Source organism: Colobus angolensis, unplaced genomic scaffold (assembly GCF_000951035.1).
Source record: "Colobus angolensis palliatus isolate OR3802 unplaced genomic scaffold, Cang.pa_1.0 Scaffold207, whole genome shotgun sequence".
NCBI lineage: Eukaryota > Metazoa > Chordata > Mammalia > Primates > Cercopithecidae > Colobus > Colobus angolensis.
This window is the reverse complement of record NW_012115233.1, coordinates 3,050,682-3,068,711: the sequence shown is the minus strand read 5'-3', so window position 1 is coordinate 3,068,711 and position 18,030 is coordinate 3,050,682. Positions and strand designations below refer to the sequence as shown.

The 18,030-nt window shown below is 47.4% G+C and overlaps 1 protein-coding gene across 1 annotated transcript in view; it reads left to right on the top strand.

Moving 5' to 3' along the window:
- Positions 1–15,732, top strand: part of PKD1L2 (polycystic kidney disease 1-like 2) — a 124,984-nt gene extending 109,252 nt beyond the window's left edge. Inside the window, exons 37-41 of the mRNA XM_011942207.1 lie at positions 225–539; positions 4,873–5,083; positions 8,139–8,240; positions 8,739–8,870; positions 15,333–15,732. Coding sequence (XP_011797597.1) covers positions 225–539; positions 4,873–5,083; positions 8,139–8,240; positions 8,739–8,870; positions 15,333–15,494 — 922 coding nt within the window. The 3' untranslated portion in view covers positions 15,495–15,732. The remainder of the gene's footprint in view (positions 1–224; positions 540–4,872; positions 5,084–8,138; positions 8,241–8,738; positions 8,871–15,332) is intronic.
- Positions 15,733–18,030: the final 2,298 nt, after the last annotated feature.

Sequence of the window (18,030 nt, the reverse complement as noted above, 5' to 3'; positions counted from 1 at the left end):
AAAAAAAAAAAAAAAATTCCTGGGGTTTAAATGCCTTCTAGAGGTTTCCATTGGTTAGTTGGTGTACGTCCTATGTAAATGAAGAGGTTAAAGTGAAGTTACAAAGTCATTTAATCGGGGTACACCCTATGTAAATGAAGAGGATATTTCCTTTCATAGCTGAAGTGTTTGCATTTTTTTCGTTCTTAGGTTCCCTGCTTCCAGGCCCTATTATCCCACCTCAGTGGGTCTGTGCACAAGGTTGGGGAGAGGCCCGGGCACTCTGTGCATGGGGGCCAGAGCTGGGGGAGCCTCCTGCCAGAGGGCCCTCCGGGGTGGGGAGGGAGCAGCCCTGGGGGTGGGGGCAGTCATGGCCACAACCTCACGCTCCTTTTCCAGGGCAAGCGCATGAGAAAGCAGACGTGGAGCTATTTCCACAGCAAGTGGAACCTTCTGGAGCTGGCCATCATCCTGGCCAGCTGGAGTGCCCTGGCGGTGTTTGTGAAGAGGGCTGTCCTGGCCAAAAGGGATCTGCAGCGCTGCCGGAACCACAGGGAGGAGTAAGTGGCTGTCTCCTCAGCCCCCAGCTCCCCATAGTGGCCCCTCTTCCTGCAGCTCCATTTGAGGCCCAGGGGTCAGAAGGAGGTTTTGGGATGCTGTGGACGCTCAGGGGATAAACGGGCACGCCTGGCAGGCATAACTCTAGTTGCCACCTAGATTCAGGTGGGGGGCCAGCTGCAAGTGAGTACGATTGGAGATGACTCAGACAAAATAGAACATCTTGTGCAAATCTTCCCAAAACATAGCGCCATATAGCATCCTGCTTAGGTTCCTCTTGGCCTTTGGGGGAGGCCCTTTGCAAGTATTAGGGCCCCAGTAAGCTCACCTGTGCTACCGTACACTAAGTGTCCACTATGTGGTAGGCAGGATGTATGCACCTAGGGAAACATCATCAGAATTGATGAAGGTCAATGTTATCATCGCCTCATTTAACAAAGACATTGAGGGCAGGGTGTGGTGGCTCATACCTATAATCCCAGAACTTCCGGGGGCCGAGGTGGGCAGATCACTTGAGATTAGGAGATTGAGACCAGCCTGGCCAACACGGTGAGACCCCAACTCCACTAAAAGCGGAAAACTGCTGGGCATGGTGGCTCACGCCTGGATTCCCAGCACTTTGGGAGGCCAAGGCAGGTGGATCATTTGAGGTCAGGAGTTTCAGACCAGCCTGGCTAATATGGTGAAGCCTCATCTCTGCTAAAAATAAAAAAATTAGCTGAGCAAGATGGCATGTGCCTGCAGTCCCAGCTACTCAGGAGGTGGGAGAATCGCCCGAACCTGCTAAGCAGAAGTTGTGGTGAGCTGAGATTGCGCCACTGCACTCCAGCCTGGGTGACAGAGGGAGACTGGGGCTCAAAATAAAAAGACAAAGACATTGAGGCTCAGAGAGGTCATGTGACTTCCCCAAGGCCACACAGCTAAAATGTGGCAGAGAAGTAATTTAAGCCTAGCTTACGTGGCTCCAGGCTGCCCTCCCTTGCTTGGAATCACTGGGTTTCTTGACTCGCTCATTCGTTTTATAGATATAACTAACATGTATTGAGTTATTGCTGAACGTCATACACTTTTATAAAAACACCACATTACAAGCACTATCTCATCTCACCTACTTGAATCTTCATGAGATCTCTGAGAGATAATATTATCATCATCCCATTTTTTTTTTTTTTTGAGACAGACTCTTGCATGATCTCAGCTCACTGCAACCTCTGCCTCCTTGGTTCAAGTCATTCTCCTGCCTCAGTCTCCCCAGTAGCTGGGATTACAGGTGCACACCACCACACCCAGCTAATTTTTCTATTTTTTGTAGAGACAGGGTTTCACTATGTTGGCCAGGCTAGTCTCGAACTCCTGACCTTGTGATCCGCCCGCCTCGGCCTCCCAAAGTGCTGGAATTACAGGCGTGAGCCACCACGCCCAGCCTCATCATCTTTTTTTTTTTTTTTTTTTGCAAATGAGGAAATCACATGTAATGAGTCTTGGAGAGGTTAAGCTGCATGAAAGGAAAATAAAATCTTGGGACCCCAATGCACTCTGCCAAAAGGAAAAGAAAAAATAAAGTTAGGCTGAAAGTTGAGTCATGCAAGAAACTGTCTTTGATTTTGTTCGTAAAGAGAGAGCTACAGCTAGAAGGTTAATCTCCACAGGCAGCAGCTCCATGTTCACCTTATCTTATGTAAAGTGCCCACTTACTGAGCATGAGACAAATACGTCATTGACTATTCCCCTACCTGGTCCTTTTCTCTGGCAACATGTGGATTCAATAATGTCACCAGACCCTCCCTCTTTCCTCTCCAGCCCGCTTTTCCCTGCTTTTCCCTTTTAAGTATTGAAGGCTTCTGGCTGGGCACAGTGGCTCACATCTAATAAAAGAAGCCATAAGCCCTCTTCTATTATTTATGTTTTGAGACGGGGTCTTGCTCTGTCACCCAGGCTGGAGTGCAGTGGTGTGATCATAGCTCAGCCGCTCAGGTAATTTTTAAATTATTTGTAGAAATGAGGTCGTGCTCTGTTGCCCAAGGTGGTCTTGAACTCCTGTGCTCAAGCGTTCCTTCTGCCTTGGCTTCCCAAAGTGTTGAGATTACAGGCATGAGCCTCCATACCCAGCCAGCCCTCTTTTATGAAGGCAGTTGGTTGTATTAAAGCATGGTTCTCAACCTTGGCTATATATGAGAATATGAGAATAACCCCAAGGAGACATTAAAAATACTGAAGCCAGGCTGGGCGCGGTGGCTCATGCCTGTAATCCCGGCACTTTGGGAGGCTGAGGTGGGCGGATCACAAGGTCAGGAGTTCAAGACCAGCCTGGCCAACACGATGAAACCCCGTCTCTGCTAAAAATACAAAAATTAACCAGGCGTGGTGACGCGCGCCTATAGTCCCAGCTACTGCGGAGTCTGAGGCAGGAGAATCACTTGTACCTGGGAGGAGGAGGTTGCAGTGAGCCAAGATTGCGCCCCTGCACTCCAGCCTGGGCGACAGAGCCAGACTCCATCTCAAAAGTGAAATAAAATAAAAATAAAAGAGGGCTTATGTATTGTTATTGTTTCCACATATATAAGCAATTAAATGGCATGAGACAGCATTAGGTCTTTTTTTTTTTTTTTTTTTTTTTTTGAGACGGAGTTTTGCTCTTGTTGCCCAGGCTGGAGTATAATGGCGTGATCTTAGCTCACTGCAACCTCTGCCTCCTGGGTTCATGCCATTCTCCTGCCTCAGCCTCACAAGTAACTGGGACTACAGGCGCCTGCCACCATGTTCAGCCAATTTCTCGTGTTTTTAGTAGAGATGGGGTTTCACCATGTTGACCAGGCTGGTTGTGAACTCCAGACCTCAGGCGATCCACTGGCCTCGGCCTCCGAAAGTGCTGGGATTACAGGTGCGAGCCACCGTGCCCAGCCAGCGTTAGGTCTTTTAAGAGAGATAGGAGAAAGGAGCTGCTGGAGTCAAAGGCAGAAGCAACTGTTTGTACCAGAAACTCCAGTCTGCTCACAGGGAAGGAAGATTCTGGAAGGCAGGAGATTTGGGTAAAAGGATGGTTCTCACTGAGGCCTGGCCTGTACCCAAGGTGGCAAACCCGATCTGTGCTTCGGGTCCCTCTGTGTGGCCCTGTAGAGAGCTGCCCTGAGTGGGTCTAACCTTGGAGGAGAGGACGGGGAAAGCTCTCCAGACCACAGAGCTTCGGGAAGCTAGTGTCACCTTGAGCCTGTTCGAAAAGGCTTCTTCTGTAGAATGGCTAGAAGGCAGGCCTCACCAATTTTTCTTTTTTCTTTTTTAAGTAATTTCAATTTTTATTTAATTATTTATTTATTTTATAGAGACAGGAGTCTCACATTGTTCCCCAGGCTGATCTCGAACTCCTGGCCTCAAGTGATCCTCCTGCCTCAGCCTCCCAATGTGCTGAGATTGTAGGCATGAGCCATAGTGCCTGGCCTCAAATTTTATTTGGGTTCAGGGGGTACATGTGCAGATTTGTTACATGGGTATATTGTGTGATGCTGAGGTTTGGGGTGCAAATGACCTCGATACCCAAGTAGTGAGCACAGTAGCCAGTAGTTAGTTTTTCAACCCTTGCCTGCCTCCCTCCCAGTCTTACAGTCCCCAGTGTGTATTGTTTCCATCTTTATGTCCATGATCTAATGTTTAGCTCCCACTTATAAGTGAGAACGTGCAATATTTGGTTTTCTGTTCCTGTGGTAATTTGTTTAGGATAATGGCCTCCAGCTGCATCCATGCAACTGCAAAGGACAAGGTTTTGTTCTTTTTAGTGGCTGCAAAGTTTTAATCCCAAAGTGCTGGGATTACAGGTGTGAGCCACTATACCTGGCCCATAAAACTTTTAAAAACAGATCAGAAAAAAAAAATGTCTTGAGTCCAACATCCTAGAGAAAACGACTTGTTGATTGGTCTGTTGCCATCTCACTGATAATGATCATAGCTCACTACAGCTTCACACCCCTGAATGCAAGTGATCCTCCTGCCTCAGCCTCTTGAGTAGCTAGGATTACCAGTGCACACCATGAAGCCCAACTACCATTATCATCTTTGTCACCATCACCATCATCTTCACCATCATCATCACTGTCATTGTCATTATCACTCTCACACCATAATTCCCAGCATCCTCCTCCTCATCATCATCTCATCACCCCCCTGGGGGAACTGGGACGCCTCTCTTTCCCAGACCTGTTTCTGGACCTGATAGCCTATGAGATGGTGATAAAACTAATCCCACATCCTGAAATGCCAATCAGTCTAATCTTGCATCCAGGTGAGTTCCAGCTGAACTGCTCAAGGTCTCTGAGACCTAGCCTTCCCATTTTGATCCCACAGAGGCATCAGCTTCAGTGAGACAGCAGCAGCCGATGCCGCCCTTGGCTACATCATCGCCTTCCTGGTACTCCTGTCCACAGTGAAGCTTTGGCATCTGCTCAGGTTGAATCCCAAAATGAACATGATCACGGCAGCCCTACGCCGTGCCTGGGGCGACATTTCAGGCTTTATCATTGTCATCCTTACCATGCTCCTGGCTTACTCCATCGCGGTAAGTATCTGCTTTGGGACAAGCTTGGGGCTGGTGTCTGCAGAAGCCAAGGCTACTTGGTGGTGGGAAGTGGACAGTCACGGTTAGGGAGACCCTGGGAACCCAAGGAAGGTGGTGGCTCTTCTGAGTACAGGGTCTCTTCGCTGTGAGCTCATGCACCAGTCATCTCAAATGGCAAAGGCTGGAGAGCTCAGGTGGGTAGGGTGAGGAGGGATACGCTCTAGTGCTGAAATGCTCCAGGTTCAGGAAGAAGTCCTTTCTGCCTCTAGACTCCTCCTGGATATGCCAATTCTCCTGGCTTCCCAACTGGTCAGAAGGCACAGGGCTAACTCCTAGACACACACAGAGCACTGCTGCCATGCTGGGGGATGGATGGGGCCACCACGTCCTTGAGTTGGGGCAGAGATGGGGACATGAAGGTACATACGGCCACAGGCCATGCCAGTGCTTATTGTCCAAGACATGACTCATGAACTTGGGAGGGCCGATGCCACTTCACTCAGCACTTTAACAGTGAGAGCACATTGACAAGCATGGCCCTGTGTGACTAGAAAAACATGAATGAAAACATTAAATTGTTTTGTTTTGTTTTGTTTTATTTTGTTTTTTTGAGATGGAGTCTTGTTCTGCTGCCCAGGTTGGAGTGCAGTGGCACGATCTAGGCTCACTGTAACCTCCACCTCCCAGGTTCGAGCGATTCTCTTGCCTCAGCCTCCTGAGTAGCTGGGATTACAGGTGTGCACCACCACGCCTGGCTAGTTTTGTATTTTTAGTAGGGGCAGGGTTTCACCAAGTTGGTCAGGCTGGTCTTGAACTCCTGACTTCAGGTGATCTACCCATCTTGGCCTCCCAAAGTGCTGGGATTACAGGCATGAGCAACCGTGCCTGGCATTTTTTTTTTTTTTTTTTTTTGAGACAAAGTCTCACTCTGTTGCCTGGGCTGGAGTACAGTGTCACGATCTCGGCTCACTGTAACCTCTGCCTCCCAGGTTCAAGTGATTCTCCTGCTTCAGCCTCCCGAGTAGCTGGGGCTACAGGCATGTGCCACGACACCCGCCAATTTTTGTATTTTTGGTAGAAACAGTGTTTTACTATGTTGGCCAAGCTGGTCTCAAACTCCTGACCTCAGGTAATCTGCCCACCTCAGCCACCCAAAGTGCTGGGATTACAGGCATGAGCCACCATGCCCAGCCAAAAACATTAAATTTTCAATTCTTTTTTATGATAATGTGAGAAACAAAGACCCTGTTACATCCTGGCCTCCACCACATCCTGATGTCCTTCTAAATACGCCCCGTACTGCCCACCGTGTTCCCATGCAAGCCCTGGCCTTCCCCTCATCTCTGGCCTTTAGCACAATCCTGGCCCACACCCTACTCCAGGGCCTTCCCCATTCTCACCCTGGCTCCATCCCATCTCTTGCCTTCCACTCCTTCCCAGTCATCCCATCCACCAGCCCATCACATCCTAGTCCCCACTCCACCCCAACCCTCACCCAACTCTGCCTCTCCGTCACCTCAGCCCTAACCGCCTTCCATCCCTGGCCCCACCCCATCTTCCTCTCCCACCCTCGGAAACAGGTGGGGTGCACTGAGGGAGTGATGGGGGTGTGTTCTGGAAAGTTGGAGTCTGTGATTTTGGTGAAAGCTCCCGTCTAAACCCTAATGTGGATTTCTTTAGCCCTCCATGCAGTGTCTGGGCTGCAGGGACATTGCAGTGTCCCATGGGACCAAAAGTCACCAACTCAGAGCCAGAGCCAAGGGCTGCTGGGCCTTCCTCTGACACCGCAGCCCTGGGAAAGTCTTGGGAGTGGGGAGTTGTGGTGAGGAAAAATGCGGTGAGGGGAGGGCCTCCCCCAGGCAGAAGCCCATCATCCGTTCAACCCAGTTCCCCAGAGCAAAGAATTTGGAGCCACAGAGTGCCCAGTTTCCTTGCCGGGTATTTGGGCCACATCTGGGGAACACAGCCAGGCGGCTTAGCAGGTGGCTGCGTGAGTCCCAGAGGCACCCTGGGCACTCCATGCCCACACAAAGATGGGCATCATCAACAGGCTGTGGACACAACAAAGGTCCTGGACAAGGTCATCCAGGCAGCACTTCCAGAAACATGACACACATGCACACACATGCACATGGATGCACATGCATGCACACATGCACACACATACGCTCATGCACACGTATACACATACACATGCACAGGCATGCACATATATACACACGTGCACACATGCACACATATACACATACACACATACAAATATACAAACATACATATGCGCACACATAAACACTACACATGGATACACACATACACATATATACACATGCATGTGCACACACATACACTACACATAGATACACACATACACACAGATACACACATACACATAGATACACGTATACACACAGATATACACATACACATAGATACACACATACACATATATACACATACATACTCACAAGTGCATATGTGTAGATATTGATGGCCACAGACATACACATGTACACTCTCACACAGACACACGTGTGGCCTTGCACACACAGACCCACAGAGAGAAACACATGCATGCCATATAGAACCAGTTGTGGACCAGGTGCGGTGGCTCATGCCCATAATCCTAGCACTTTGGGAGGCCAAGGCGGGTAGATCACCTGAGGTCCTGAGTTCGAGGCCAGCCTGACCAACATGGAGAAACCCTGTCTCTATGAAAAATATAAATTTTAGCCAGACGTGGTGGTGCGTGCCTGTAGTCCCAGCTACTTGTGAGGCTGAGGCAGGAGAATCGCTTGAACCCAGGAGGCGGAGGCTGCAGTGAGCTGAGATCGAACCATTTTACTCTAGCCTGGGTGACAGAGCGAGACTCCGTCTCACAAACAAACAAAAACCAGTTGTGTACACACACCCACTTGCACACCCCTTTGGGTACAGTAGCTTGACCAGTGCTGCCAGGGCAGTGGCTGACACAGACCACCCACCCCACTGTGAAACAGCAGGTTTTGTGCTCCTTGGCAGCCTCCTTCCCTGTTCATGAGAATTCTTTCCATGACAGTCGAACTTAATATTTGGTTGGAAACTCCGTTCCTACAAAACCCTCTTTGATGCGGCAGAGACGATGATCAGCCTTCAGCTGGGAATCTTCAACTATGAGGAGGTAATGGAGTGAGGGCACAGGTGCTGCTATCTACACTGAACCTCTATGAAGATAAGAAAAACCACTGCCTGCCCACCCCGCCCCATGCCATCTCTTGGGCCCATGACCTGGCAAGCATTGGGCAAGTTTGGACAAACAGGAATGTTCCCCCTCCCCTAGGTGGACTCCCCTGCTAGAGCCCTCAGCTTGCCCTTGGGACCCCTGCTCACAGAGGAACATTGCACACTGGCTACTCAGGGGAGGGCTGTACCGGGGTCTCCCAAAGGAAACACCCCCTGCCCTGGGCAGAAAGGGCAGCCGTCTTTGGAGCTGGCCATGGAAAGTGAAGGGCTGCCCATTCCCTCCTGGCCCAGCTCTCTCAGCCCCAGGCAGAGGGGGCCTTCCTGGCTCCAGGGTCTGTCTAGCTCTGAGGACCGTTTTCGCTCTGAGGGTTTTCCAGGAGGGGAAGTGGCTGCTGGGACCCAGGACACTGGATGACCCTGGCTTTCTGTCTGACAGGTCCTGGACTATAGCCCAGTGCTTGGCTCCTTCCTCATTGGGTCCTGCATCGTTTTTATGACATTTGTGGTGCTGAACCTGTTTGTCTCTGTCATCCTGGTGGCCTTCAGTGAGGAGCAAAAATACTATCAGGTGAGTTGCTTTGGCCTATTCCTGATCAGTCACTGATGCTGAACTATGAAGAGGCTGGAGCGGCGTTAGACTTTAGAGGACTTGAGAGATCATTGTAGCTCAGAGCCCTCATTTCACAGGAGGGGAAGCTGAGGCATATACAGAGGACATTAATTCCCCAAAATCACAAGCAAGTGAGGGCCGGGGCTGGTGTCAGAGCCAGGCCTCCTGATTCCCAGTTTGGGACTCTGTTCACAACACCAGTGACCTCCACCCTGAGTGCACCTGTGAATCACCTGGGGCCTTTTGGAAACAACAGCTGCCCCACCAGAAACCAACACTAACAGAGACCAACACTAACAGAGACCAACACCAACAGAGACCAATACCAACAGAGACCAACACCAACAGAGGCCAACACTAACAGAGACCAACACCAACAGAGACCAATACCAACAGAGACCAACACCAACAGAGGCCAACACTAACAGAGACCAACACCAACAGAGACCAATACCAACAGAGACCAACACCAGCAGAGACCAACACCAACCAAGACTAATACCAACAGAGACCAACACCAGCAGAGACCAACACTAACAGAGGAGTCCAATACCAACCAAGACTAATACCAACCAAGACCAACACCAACAGAGACCAATACCAACAGAATCTCTGGGGGAATGAACCAGCCCTTGGTATGTTTAAAGTCTCTTTGGGAAAATTTTTTTTTTTTTTGAGATGGAGTTTTTGCTCTTGTTGCCCAGACTGGAGTGCAATGGCACAATCTTGGCTCACTGCAACCTCCACCTCCTGGGTTCAAGCAATTCTCCTGCCTCAGCCTCCCAAGTAGCTGGGATTACAGGCACCCGCCACCACACTCAGCTAATTTTTTGTATTTAGTAGAGACAGGGTTTCACCATGTTGGTCAGGCTGGTCTTGAACCCCTGACCTCAGGTGAGCCACCAACCTCGGCTTCCCTAAGTGCTGGAATAACAGGCATGAGCCACCACACCCAGCCCTCTCTTTGGGTAATTTTAATGTTAATGAACAGTCAAGGTCGAGAATGCATACTACGCTCCAAAACCTCAACCCACGTCTTCATGGCTCAGAGGGCAGCAAGCTGGACACTCACAGTCAACCTCACACCCATTTTTTTTTTCACAGAAAAAAAAAAATACAAATTTTTATTTCTACTAAACTCTCACTTAACACAGAACACTTTCTGACCAAATGTGTGGAGACTTTCTCCACCTACCAAGCAATTCTCCAGTCGGCCTGCTGGACTCCCTGCAGGAAGAGGGATATGAGCACATAGACTGCAGATTAGTAACAGCCACCAGCACCATCCACAGAGCACTCTCTTCACAATGGAAGTTGTGCTGAAGGCTTCGTACATTTTATTTAATCCTCAAAACAGCTCGGTGAAGTAGGTATAATGATTCACAACTTACAGAGAAGGAAGCCAAGGCTCACAGAGTTGAAATCATTTACCTAGAACCACAGAGCTAGAAAGCAGGAAAGGTGGAATTTCAACCTGGGTCTGTCTGACTTGGATGCATGGTTTTGTTTTGTTTTTTTTTCCTGACCTTCTGGAGGTATAGCTGTGTGAAGGGTGACATATTATGCAGCTCACCCTTCCTATCCCAGTTGAAAGGTTCTTTCAATCTGTATGCCTAAGCCAGGTGTGGTGGCACACACCTGCAGTCCTAGCTACACAGGAGGCTGAGGTGGGAGGATCACCTGAGCCCAGGAGGTGGAGGCTGCAGTGAGCTGTGATCATGCCACTGCACTCCAGTCTGGGTGACAAAACAAGATCCTGTCTCAAAAGAAAAAAAAAGGAAAAATCTACATGTCTAACAAAGAAACCCTTAAGACACTCTTCTTTGAATTTTTCCATTTCTATACAAGAGCAACAATTTGGTATTGTTGTTTTTCTAAATTGCAAAAGATTTCTTAAAGGTGACATACTCCATCATGTTAAAGGATCATTTTAAAGAGTTATTTTTCCTGGAAACCAGGAAATTATTGCCCACAGGATTCAAGAATGCTAAGAATGCTGCCCCTCGTCTGTTGCTAAATGGTCTCTGGTACACTTGTAACGTGTGTCCCAGATCCATGTTTGGAAAGGAAACACAAATTTTTACTTCTACTAAACTCTCACTAAACACAGAACACTTCTGTGATCAAATGTGTGGAGATTTTCCCCACACACCAAACAATTCTCCAGCAGACACCAACTGGGTATCTTATACCGATTGGGCATCCCTAATCCAAAAATCGGAAATCCAGAATGCTCCAAAATCCAAAATTGTATGCATGCTCACATGAGATAACACATGGAAAATTCCATACATAACTACTTAATACAAACTTTCTTTCATGCACAAAATTATTGAAAATACTGAGCCAGTGTTCACTTCAGCAGCACATATGCTAAAATCGCAATGCTACAGAGAAGATCAGCATGATCCCTGCGCAAGGAGGTCATGCAAATTTATGAAGTGTTTCATATTTTAAATTTTAAAATAAAAAGATATATACTGGGCTGGGCCTGGTGGCTCACGCCTGCAATCCCAGCACTTTGGGAAGCTGAGACAGGAGAATTACTTGAGGCCAGGAGTTCAAGATCAGCCTGGGCAATATAGCAAGATCCTATCTGTACAAAAAATACAAAAATTTGCTGGGCCTGGTGGCATGTGCCTCTTGTTCTAGCTACTGGGGAGGACAGCTTGAGCTCAGGATGCAGTAAGCCATGATCACACCACTGCTCTCCAGTGGGTATGATAGAGCAAGACCCTACCTCTAAAAAATAAATAAATAAAAATTAGAAATACATGTTGTATAAAATGACCTCCAGGCTATGTGTATAAGGTGTATATAAACATAAATAAATTTCCTGTTTAGTCTTAGGTCCCATTCCCAAGATACCTCATTATGTAAATTCCAAAATCTGAAAAAAGTCTGAAACACAAAACACTTGTCATCCCAAGCATTTCGGATGAGGGATACTCAACCTGTATAACAACTATTTACATAGCATTTACATTGTGTTAAGTATTATAAGTACTTAATGGTACTTATAGATGATGACTTAAAGTATACAAGAGAATGTGTGTGGGTTATATGTAAATATTATGGCTTTTTTTTTTTATCAGAGACTTGACCATCTGAGAATTTTCTAGTGACCTGCCCCATCCTGAAGCTATCTAGGGGCCTGCCCTAAGTCACGCATTAGCAAAAACTCAGGTGTCATGAAAGAGGGCTCATTATGAATAGCAAAAGACACTCCTGCTACTAAATTCTAAGGGTTTCAGAAGCTCTGTGACAGGAACCAAGGTCAAAGACCAAATATGGTTCGTATTATACCACAATGCCTTTGTCCTGCAAAAAGGTTTGATATATTAAAAACAGTTTTGGCCGGGCGGGGTGGCTCAAGCCTGTAATCCCAGCACTTTGGGAGGCCGAGACGGGCGGATCACGAGGTCAGGAGATCGAGACCATCCTGGCTAACATGGTGAAACCCCGTCTCTACTAAAAATAGAAAAAATTAGCCGGGCGAGGTGGTCGGCGCCTGTGGTCCCAGCTACTCGGGAGGCTGAGGCAGGAGAATGGCGTGAACCCGGGAGGTGGAGGTTGCAGTGAGCTGAGATCCGGCCACTGCACTCCAGCCTGGGCGACAGAGCAAGACTCTGTCTCAAAAAAAAAAACAAAAACAAAAACAAAAAACAGTTTTGTGGTGTTGGGGAAATATTTTCATTTTAGCAAGGAAGTGGAGAGCATTGCTAGGTCTGATGCCCAGGTACTCCAACTGTACCTTAATTTGGAGATGCAATTAGGTAGCCACCTTTAATTAAAGTTACTTTATCAGAATGGGTTCCTTCTACCAGAAGACTGAACTCGTCCATTGTAAATAAATTATATTTTTAACTATGAAGATATATTTCACATGCCATAAAATTAACCATTTTAAATCATACAATTAAATGTTTTTTAGTATATTCACAGAGTTGTGCAAACATCATCACTAATTCCAGAATATATTCTTTCTTTTTTTTTTTTTTTGAGACAGAGTCTTGCTCTGTCGCCCAGGCTGGAGTGCAGTAGTGTGATCTTGGCTCACTGCAACCTCTGCCTCCCCAGTTCAGGTGTTTCTTCTACCTCAGCCTCCCGAGTAGCTGGGATCATAGGTGCCCACCACCACACCCAGCTAATTTTTTGTATTTTTAGTAGAGACGGGTCTTACCATGTTGGCCAAGGTGGTCTCGAACTCCTCATCTCAGGCGATCTGCTAACCTCGGCCTCCCAAAGTGCTGGAATTACAGGTGTGAGCCACCGCAGCTGGGCCCAGAACATTTTCAGTACCACAAAGAAGCCCCCTACCTATTAATAATCACCTCCCATATCCATGCCTTCCAGCCCCTGGCAACGACTAATCTACGTTCTATTTCTTTGGATTTACCTATTCTGGAAATTCATATTCATATAAATGGGCTCGTACAATACATGGCCTTTTGTGTCTGGCTTATTTCATTTAGCATCATGTTTTCAAGATTCATCCATGCCGTAGCATTTATCCACATGTCATTCCTTTTTACGGCTGAGTCATATTCCTTTGTGTGGGTGTAACAACGATGTGTTTATTCGTTCCTCAGCTGATGGGTATTTGGGTTGTTTCTGTATTTTGGCTTTTATAAACAATGCTGCTATGAACATTTGTGGTCAGGATTTCATATGGACATATGTTTCCACTTCTCTTGGGCATATACCTGGAAGTGAAATTTTTGGGTTACACAGTAACTCTTTGTTTGAAGACCTGCCACACTGTTTTCTGAAGCAGCTGTACCATTTTAGATTCCCAGCAGCAATGCGCAGGACCTTTGTACATAAATTCTTCCACTTCTCTTGGGCATATACCTGGAAGTGAAATTTTTGGGTTACACAGTAACTCTGTTTGAAGACCTGCCACACTGTTTTCTGAAGCAGCTGTACCATTTTAGATTCCCAGCAGCAATGCGCAGGACCTTTGTACATAAATTCTTCTGTTTGTTTGTTTGCTCGCTTGCTTTTGAGAAAGGGGCTTCCCAGGCTGGAGTGCGGTGGTGCAATCTCGGCCCACTGAAATGTCGGCCTCTCGGGCTCAAGCCGTCCTCCCACCTCAGCCTTCCCAGTAGCTGGGACTGCACCACGCCTGTTTTTTTTTTTTTTTTTTGGTAGAGATGGGGTTTCCCTGTGTTGGCTGGCCTGGTCTCAAATTCCTGGGCACAAGCAACCCGCCTGCCTCAGCCTCCCACAGTGCTGGAATTACAGGTGTGAATCATCACACTGGCCTGATTTTTAAACTTTTTTTTTTTTTTGAGATGGAGTTTTGCTCTTGTTGGCAGCCTGGAGTGCAGTGGCACAGTTTCGGCTCACTGCAACGTCTGTCTCCTAGATTCAAGCAATTCTTCTACCTCAGCCTCCTAAGTAGCTGGGATTACAGGTATGTGCCCAGCACGCCCAGCTAATTTTGCATTTTTAGTAGAGACGGTGTTTCACCATGTTGGTCAGGTTGGTCTTGAATTCCTGACCTCTGGTGATCCACCCACCTCAGCCTCCCAAAATGCTGGGATTACAGGTGTGGGCCATCATGCCTGGCCGTGATTTTAAAAATTATTTGTAGAGGTGGGGTCTCACTATATTGCCCAGGATGGCCTCAGATTCCTAGAATCAAGTAATCTTCTCATCTTGGCCTCCCAAAATCCTGGGATTACAGACATAAGCCCCCGTGCTCAGCCTGTACATAAATTCCACCCCAGCCTCTGTTGGCATGGTAAAGGGCATTTTCTGACCAGTTTACTGAACATGCCTGTTTGGTACCTACATCCCTTATGTGAAGTCTGCCATTCCTGTTTCCTAAAAGTTGTTCTTTCTTTGCTTTAAGTCACTCTTAAATATGTGTATATGGTTGAGAAGCGTCCGGAGAGAAACACCTATTGAGTTTTTCATTCCCAGAACTTCCTCCCATATCAGGCCAGGCCAGAGGATAAACACAGCAAGCAGAAGGAATAATAATAAAGAACTAAAGGGCCGGGCGTGGTGGCTCACGCCTATAATCCTAGCACTTTGGGAGGCCGAGGTGGGTGAATCACCTGAGGTCAGGAGTTTTAAGACCAGCTCCATCAACATGGTGAAACCCTGTCTCTACCAAAAATACAAAAATTAGCTGGGCATGGTGGTGGGTGCCTGTAATCCCAGCTACTCAGGAGGCTGAGGCAGGAGAATCGCTGGAATCCGGGAGACAGAGGTTGCAGTGAGCTGAGATTGCGCTACTGCACTCCAGCCTGGATGACAGAGCGAGACTCCATCTCAAAAATAAATAAATAAATAAATAAATAAATAAACAAACAAATAAATAAATAAATACTGTGATTTCCCCTTAGAAAGAAAAACCCCCAAAGAAGATGGTTCTGTGTACATTGCTTGGTTCTTTCTCTCTTGCAGCTGTCGGAGGAAGGGGAGATCGTAGATTTGCTGCTGATGAAAATATTCAGTTTCCTGGGCATTAAGTGTAAGAGAGAGGAGCCTGAAAGCAGCAGGGAGCAGCCTGGGTCCCTGTTCCAGACTCGTCGCTCTCAACCAGCACAAGCTTTGCCCAAGGTCTAAGCTATTCGTTCACACGCCACCGTCTATGAGTGGGGATGCCCAGGGCCTCGGACCTGCGCTTACCAGTAACTCTGTAGTCTCTCTAGGTCATAGCTTTTGTGTCCATTGAAGAATTACCAAGCACAGCAAGTAAAAAAAATTAGAATAACAGAGACATATATAAAATTGCCAATACTATGAGAGCTTCTTTGTTCAAATGTATTTCCTCTTATTAGAAATAAAACAAATATTACCTGGAGTTTGGAAAAACATTTTCCTCCACAGACTAATTATTTCATCTTTTTGGTCCATTGGGGATTGCTTTTGAATGATTCTAGTTCAGGGCTTCTCAAACTGTCCGAGAGATGCTAATGGATGCTGTATTAGTTTCACAGAACAAAGTATCACAAACTGAGTAGCTTAAAACAACGGAAATGTTTTCTGTCCCGGCTCTGGAGCCTGGAAGTCTGCAGTCAAGATGTTAGCAGTGGCTGGGTGCTCACGCCTATAATCCCGGCACTTTGGGAGGCTGAGGCGTGTGGATCACTTGAAGCCAAGAGTTCGAGAGCAGCCTGGCCAACATGGTGAAATCCTGTCTCTGCTAAAAATACAAAAATTAGCCAGGTGTGATGGTAGACACCTGTAGTCCCAGCTACTCAGGAGGCTGAGGCAGGAGAATCGCTTGAACTTGGGAGGCGGAGGTGGCAGTGAGTCTAGGTGGCACCACTGTACTCCAGCCTAGGTGACAGAGCAAGACTCTGTCTTACACACACACAAAAAAAAAAGAAGGAAAAAAGATGTTAGCAGTGCCATGCTCCCTCTGAGGGCTGTAGGGAAAAATCCTTCTTGCCTCTTCCAGCTTTTGGTGTTGGCCAGCAAGCCTTGGTATCCCCTGGCTTCTAGATGCATCACTCCCAGATGGGAAGAAGCTTGCTGAGAGCCTGTGTTCCTTCTCCTCTTCTCAGGACCACAGCCATATTGGATTAGGGGCCCACCCTTGTGGAGGGTGACCTCATCTGAACTAAGTATAATACATCTGCAGGGATCCTGTTTTCCAATATGGTCACATCTGAAGAACTGGGACTTAGGACTTTGGCATATCTCTTTAGGAGCCACAATTCAATCCAGAACAGGTGTCATTCCTCCAAAAATATTTCTGGGTCAAATAAATATGGGGAATACTGGGTTATAAAAGTTTTCTGTTTTTGTTTGTTTGTTCGTTTTTTTTTTTTTTTTTTTTTGAGACAGAGTCTGGCTCTGTCGCCCAGGCTGGAGTGCAGTGGCCGGATCTCAGCTCACTGCAAGCTCCACCTCCCGGTTTACGCCATTCTCCTGCCTCAGCCTCCCAAGTAGCTGGGACTACAGGTGCCGCCACCTCGCCCGGCTAGTTTTTTGTATTTTTTAGTAGAGACGGGGTTTCACCGTGTCAGCCAGGATGGTCTCGATCTCCTGACCTCGTGATCCACCCGTCTCAGCCTCCCAAAGTGCTGGGATTACAGGCTTGAGCCACCGCGCCCGGCCTGTTTGTTCGTTTAAGATAGGGTCTCACTCTGTTGCCCAGGCTGAAAGGCAGTGGCATGATTTCAGCTCACTGCAACCTCTGCCTCCCGGGATCAAGTGATTCTTGTGCCTCAGCCTTCCCAGCATCTGGGACTACAGGCACACAAAACCATGTCTGGGTAATTTTTGCATTTTTTTGTAGAGATGGGGTTTCACCATGTTAACCAGGCTGGTCTTGAACTCCTGGCCTCAACTGATCTGCCCACCTAGGCCTCCCACAGTGCTGGGATTACAGGCGTGAGCAATTGCACCCAGTCTATTGTATTGTTATAAGAGGAAAAGATGTCTATCAGCTCAAAGAGATGAATGAGCCCCTCTCAAAACACCTGGAAGAAAAAACCACCTGCAATTTTCCGGTGCTTATACTAAATGGGCAATGAGATGACCTTTAAAATCTCAAACCAGGAGGTTACAAAGATTATTAGGTTGAAACAGAAAAAAAATTTTGACTGTCTTCAATGCTTTTTACCAAAAAAAAGCACACCTTGTATTTTTTGGTGGAAGGGCCTGTTTGTAGCCCATATGTTGATGTTGATGTGTGATCTTTTTCTTTCCATCGTGAGTTAGTGGAGCTGAGAATAAATATGTTAGGGAGTAAGTGGCTTGATGCTGCACTGGCTTGTAATGAAACAACAATAGAAAACAAAATCTTGACATTAGAGAAGATAGCCAAGATCTGTAGGGCAGCATAGACCAGTGTGATCCAGTCAAGGAAGGCAAGTGGAGCAGAGCTTAAGAGCAGTTGCTGGCCGGGCACAGTGGCTCATGCCTGTAATCCCTGCACTTTGGGAGGCCAAGGGGGCAGATCGCTTGGATACAGGAGTTCAAGACCACACTGGGCAACATAGCAAGACCCTGTCTCTACAAATTAAAAAAAAAAAAGCTAGCTGAGCATGGTGCTGCACTCCTGTAGTCCCAGCTACTCAGGAGGCTAATGTGGGAGGATCACCTGAGCCTGGGAGGTGGAGGCTGCAGTGAGCTGTGATCATGCCACTGC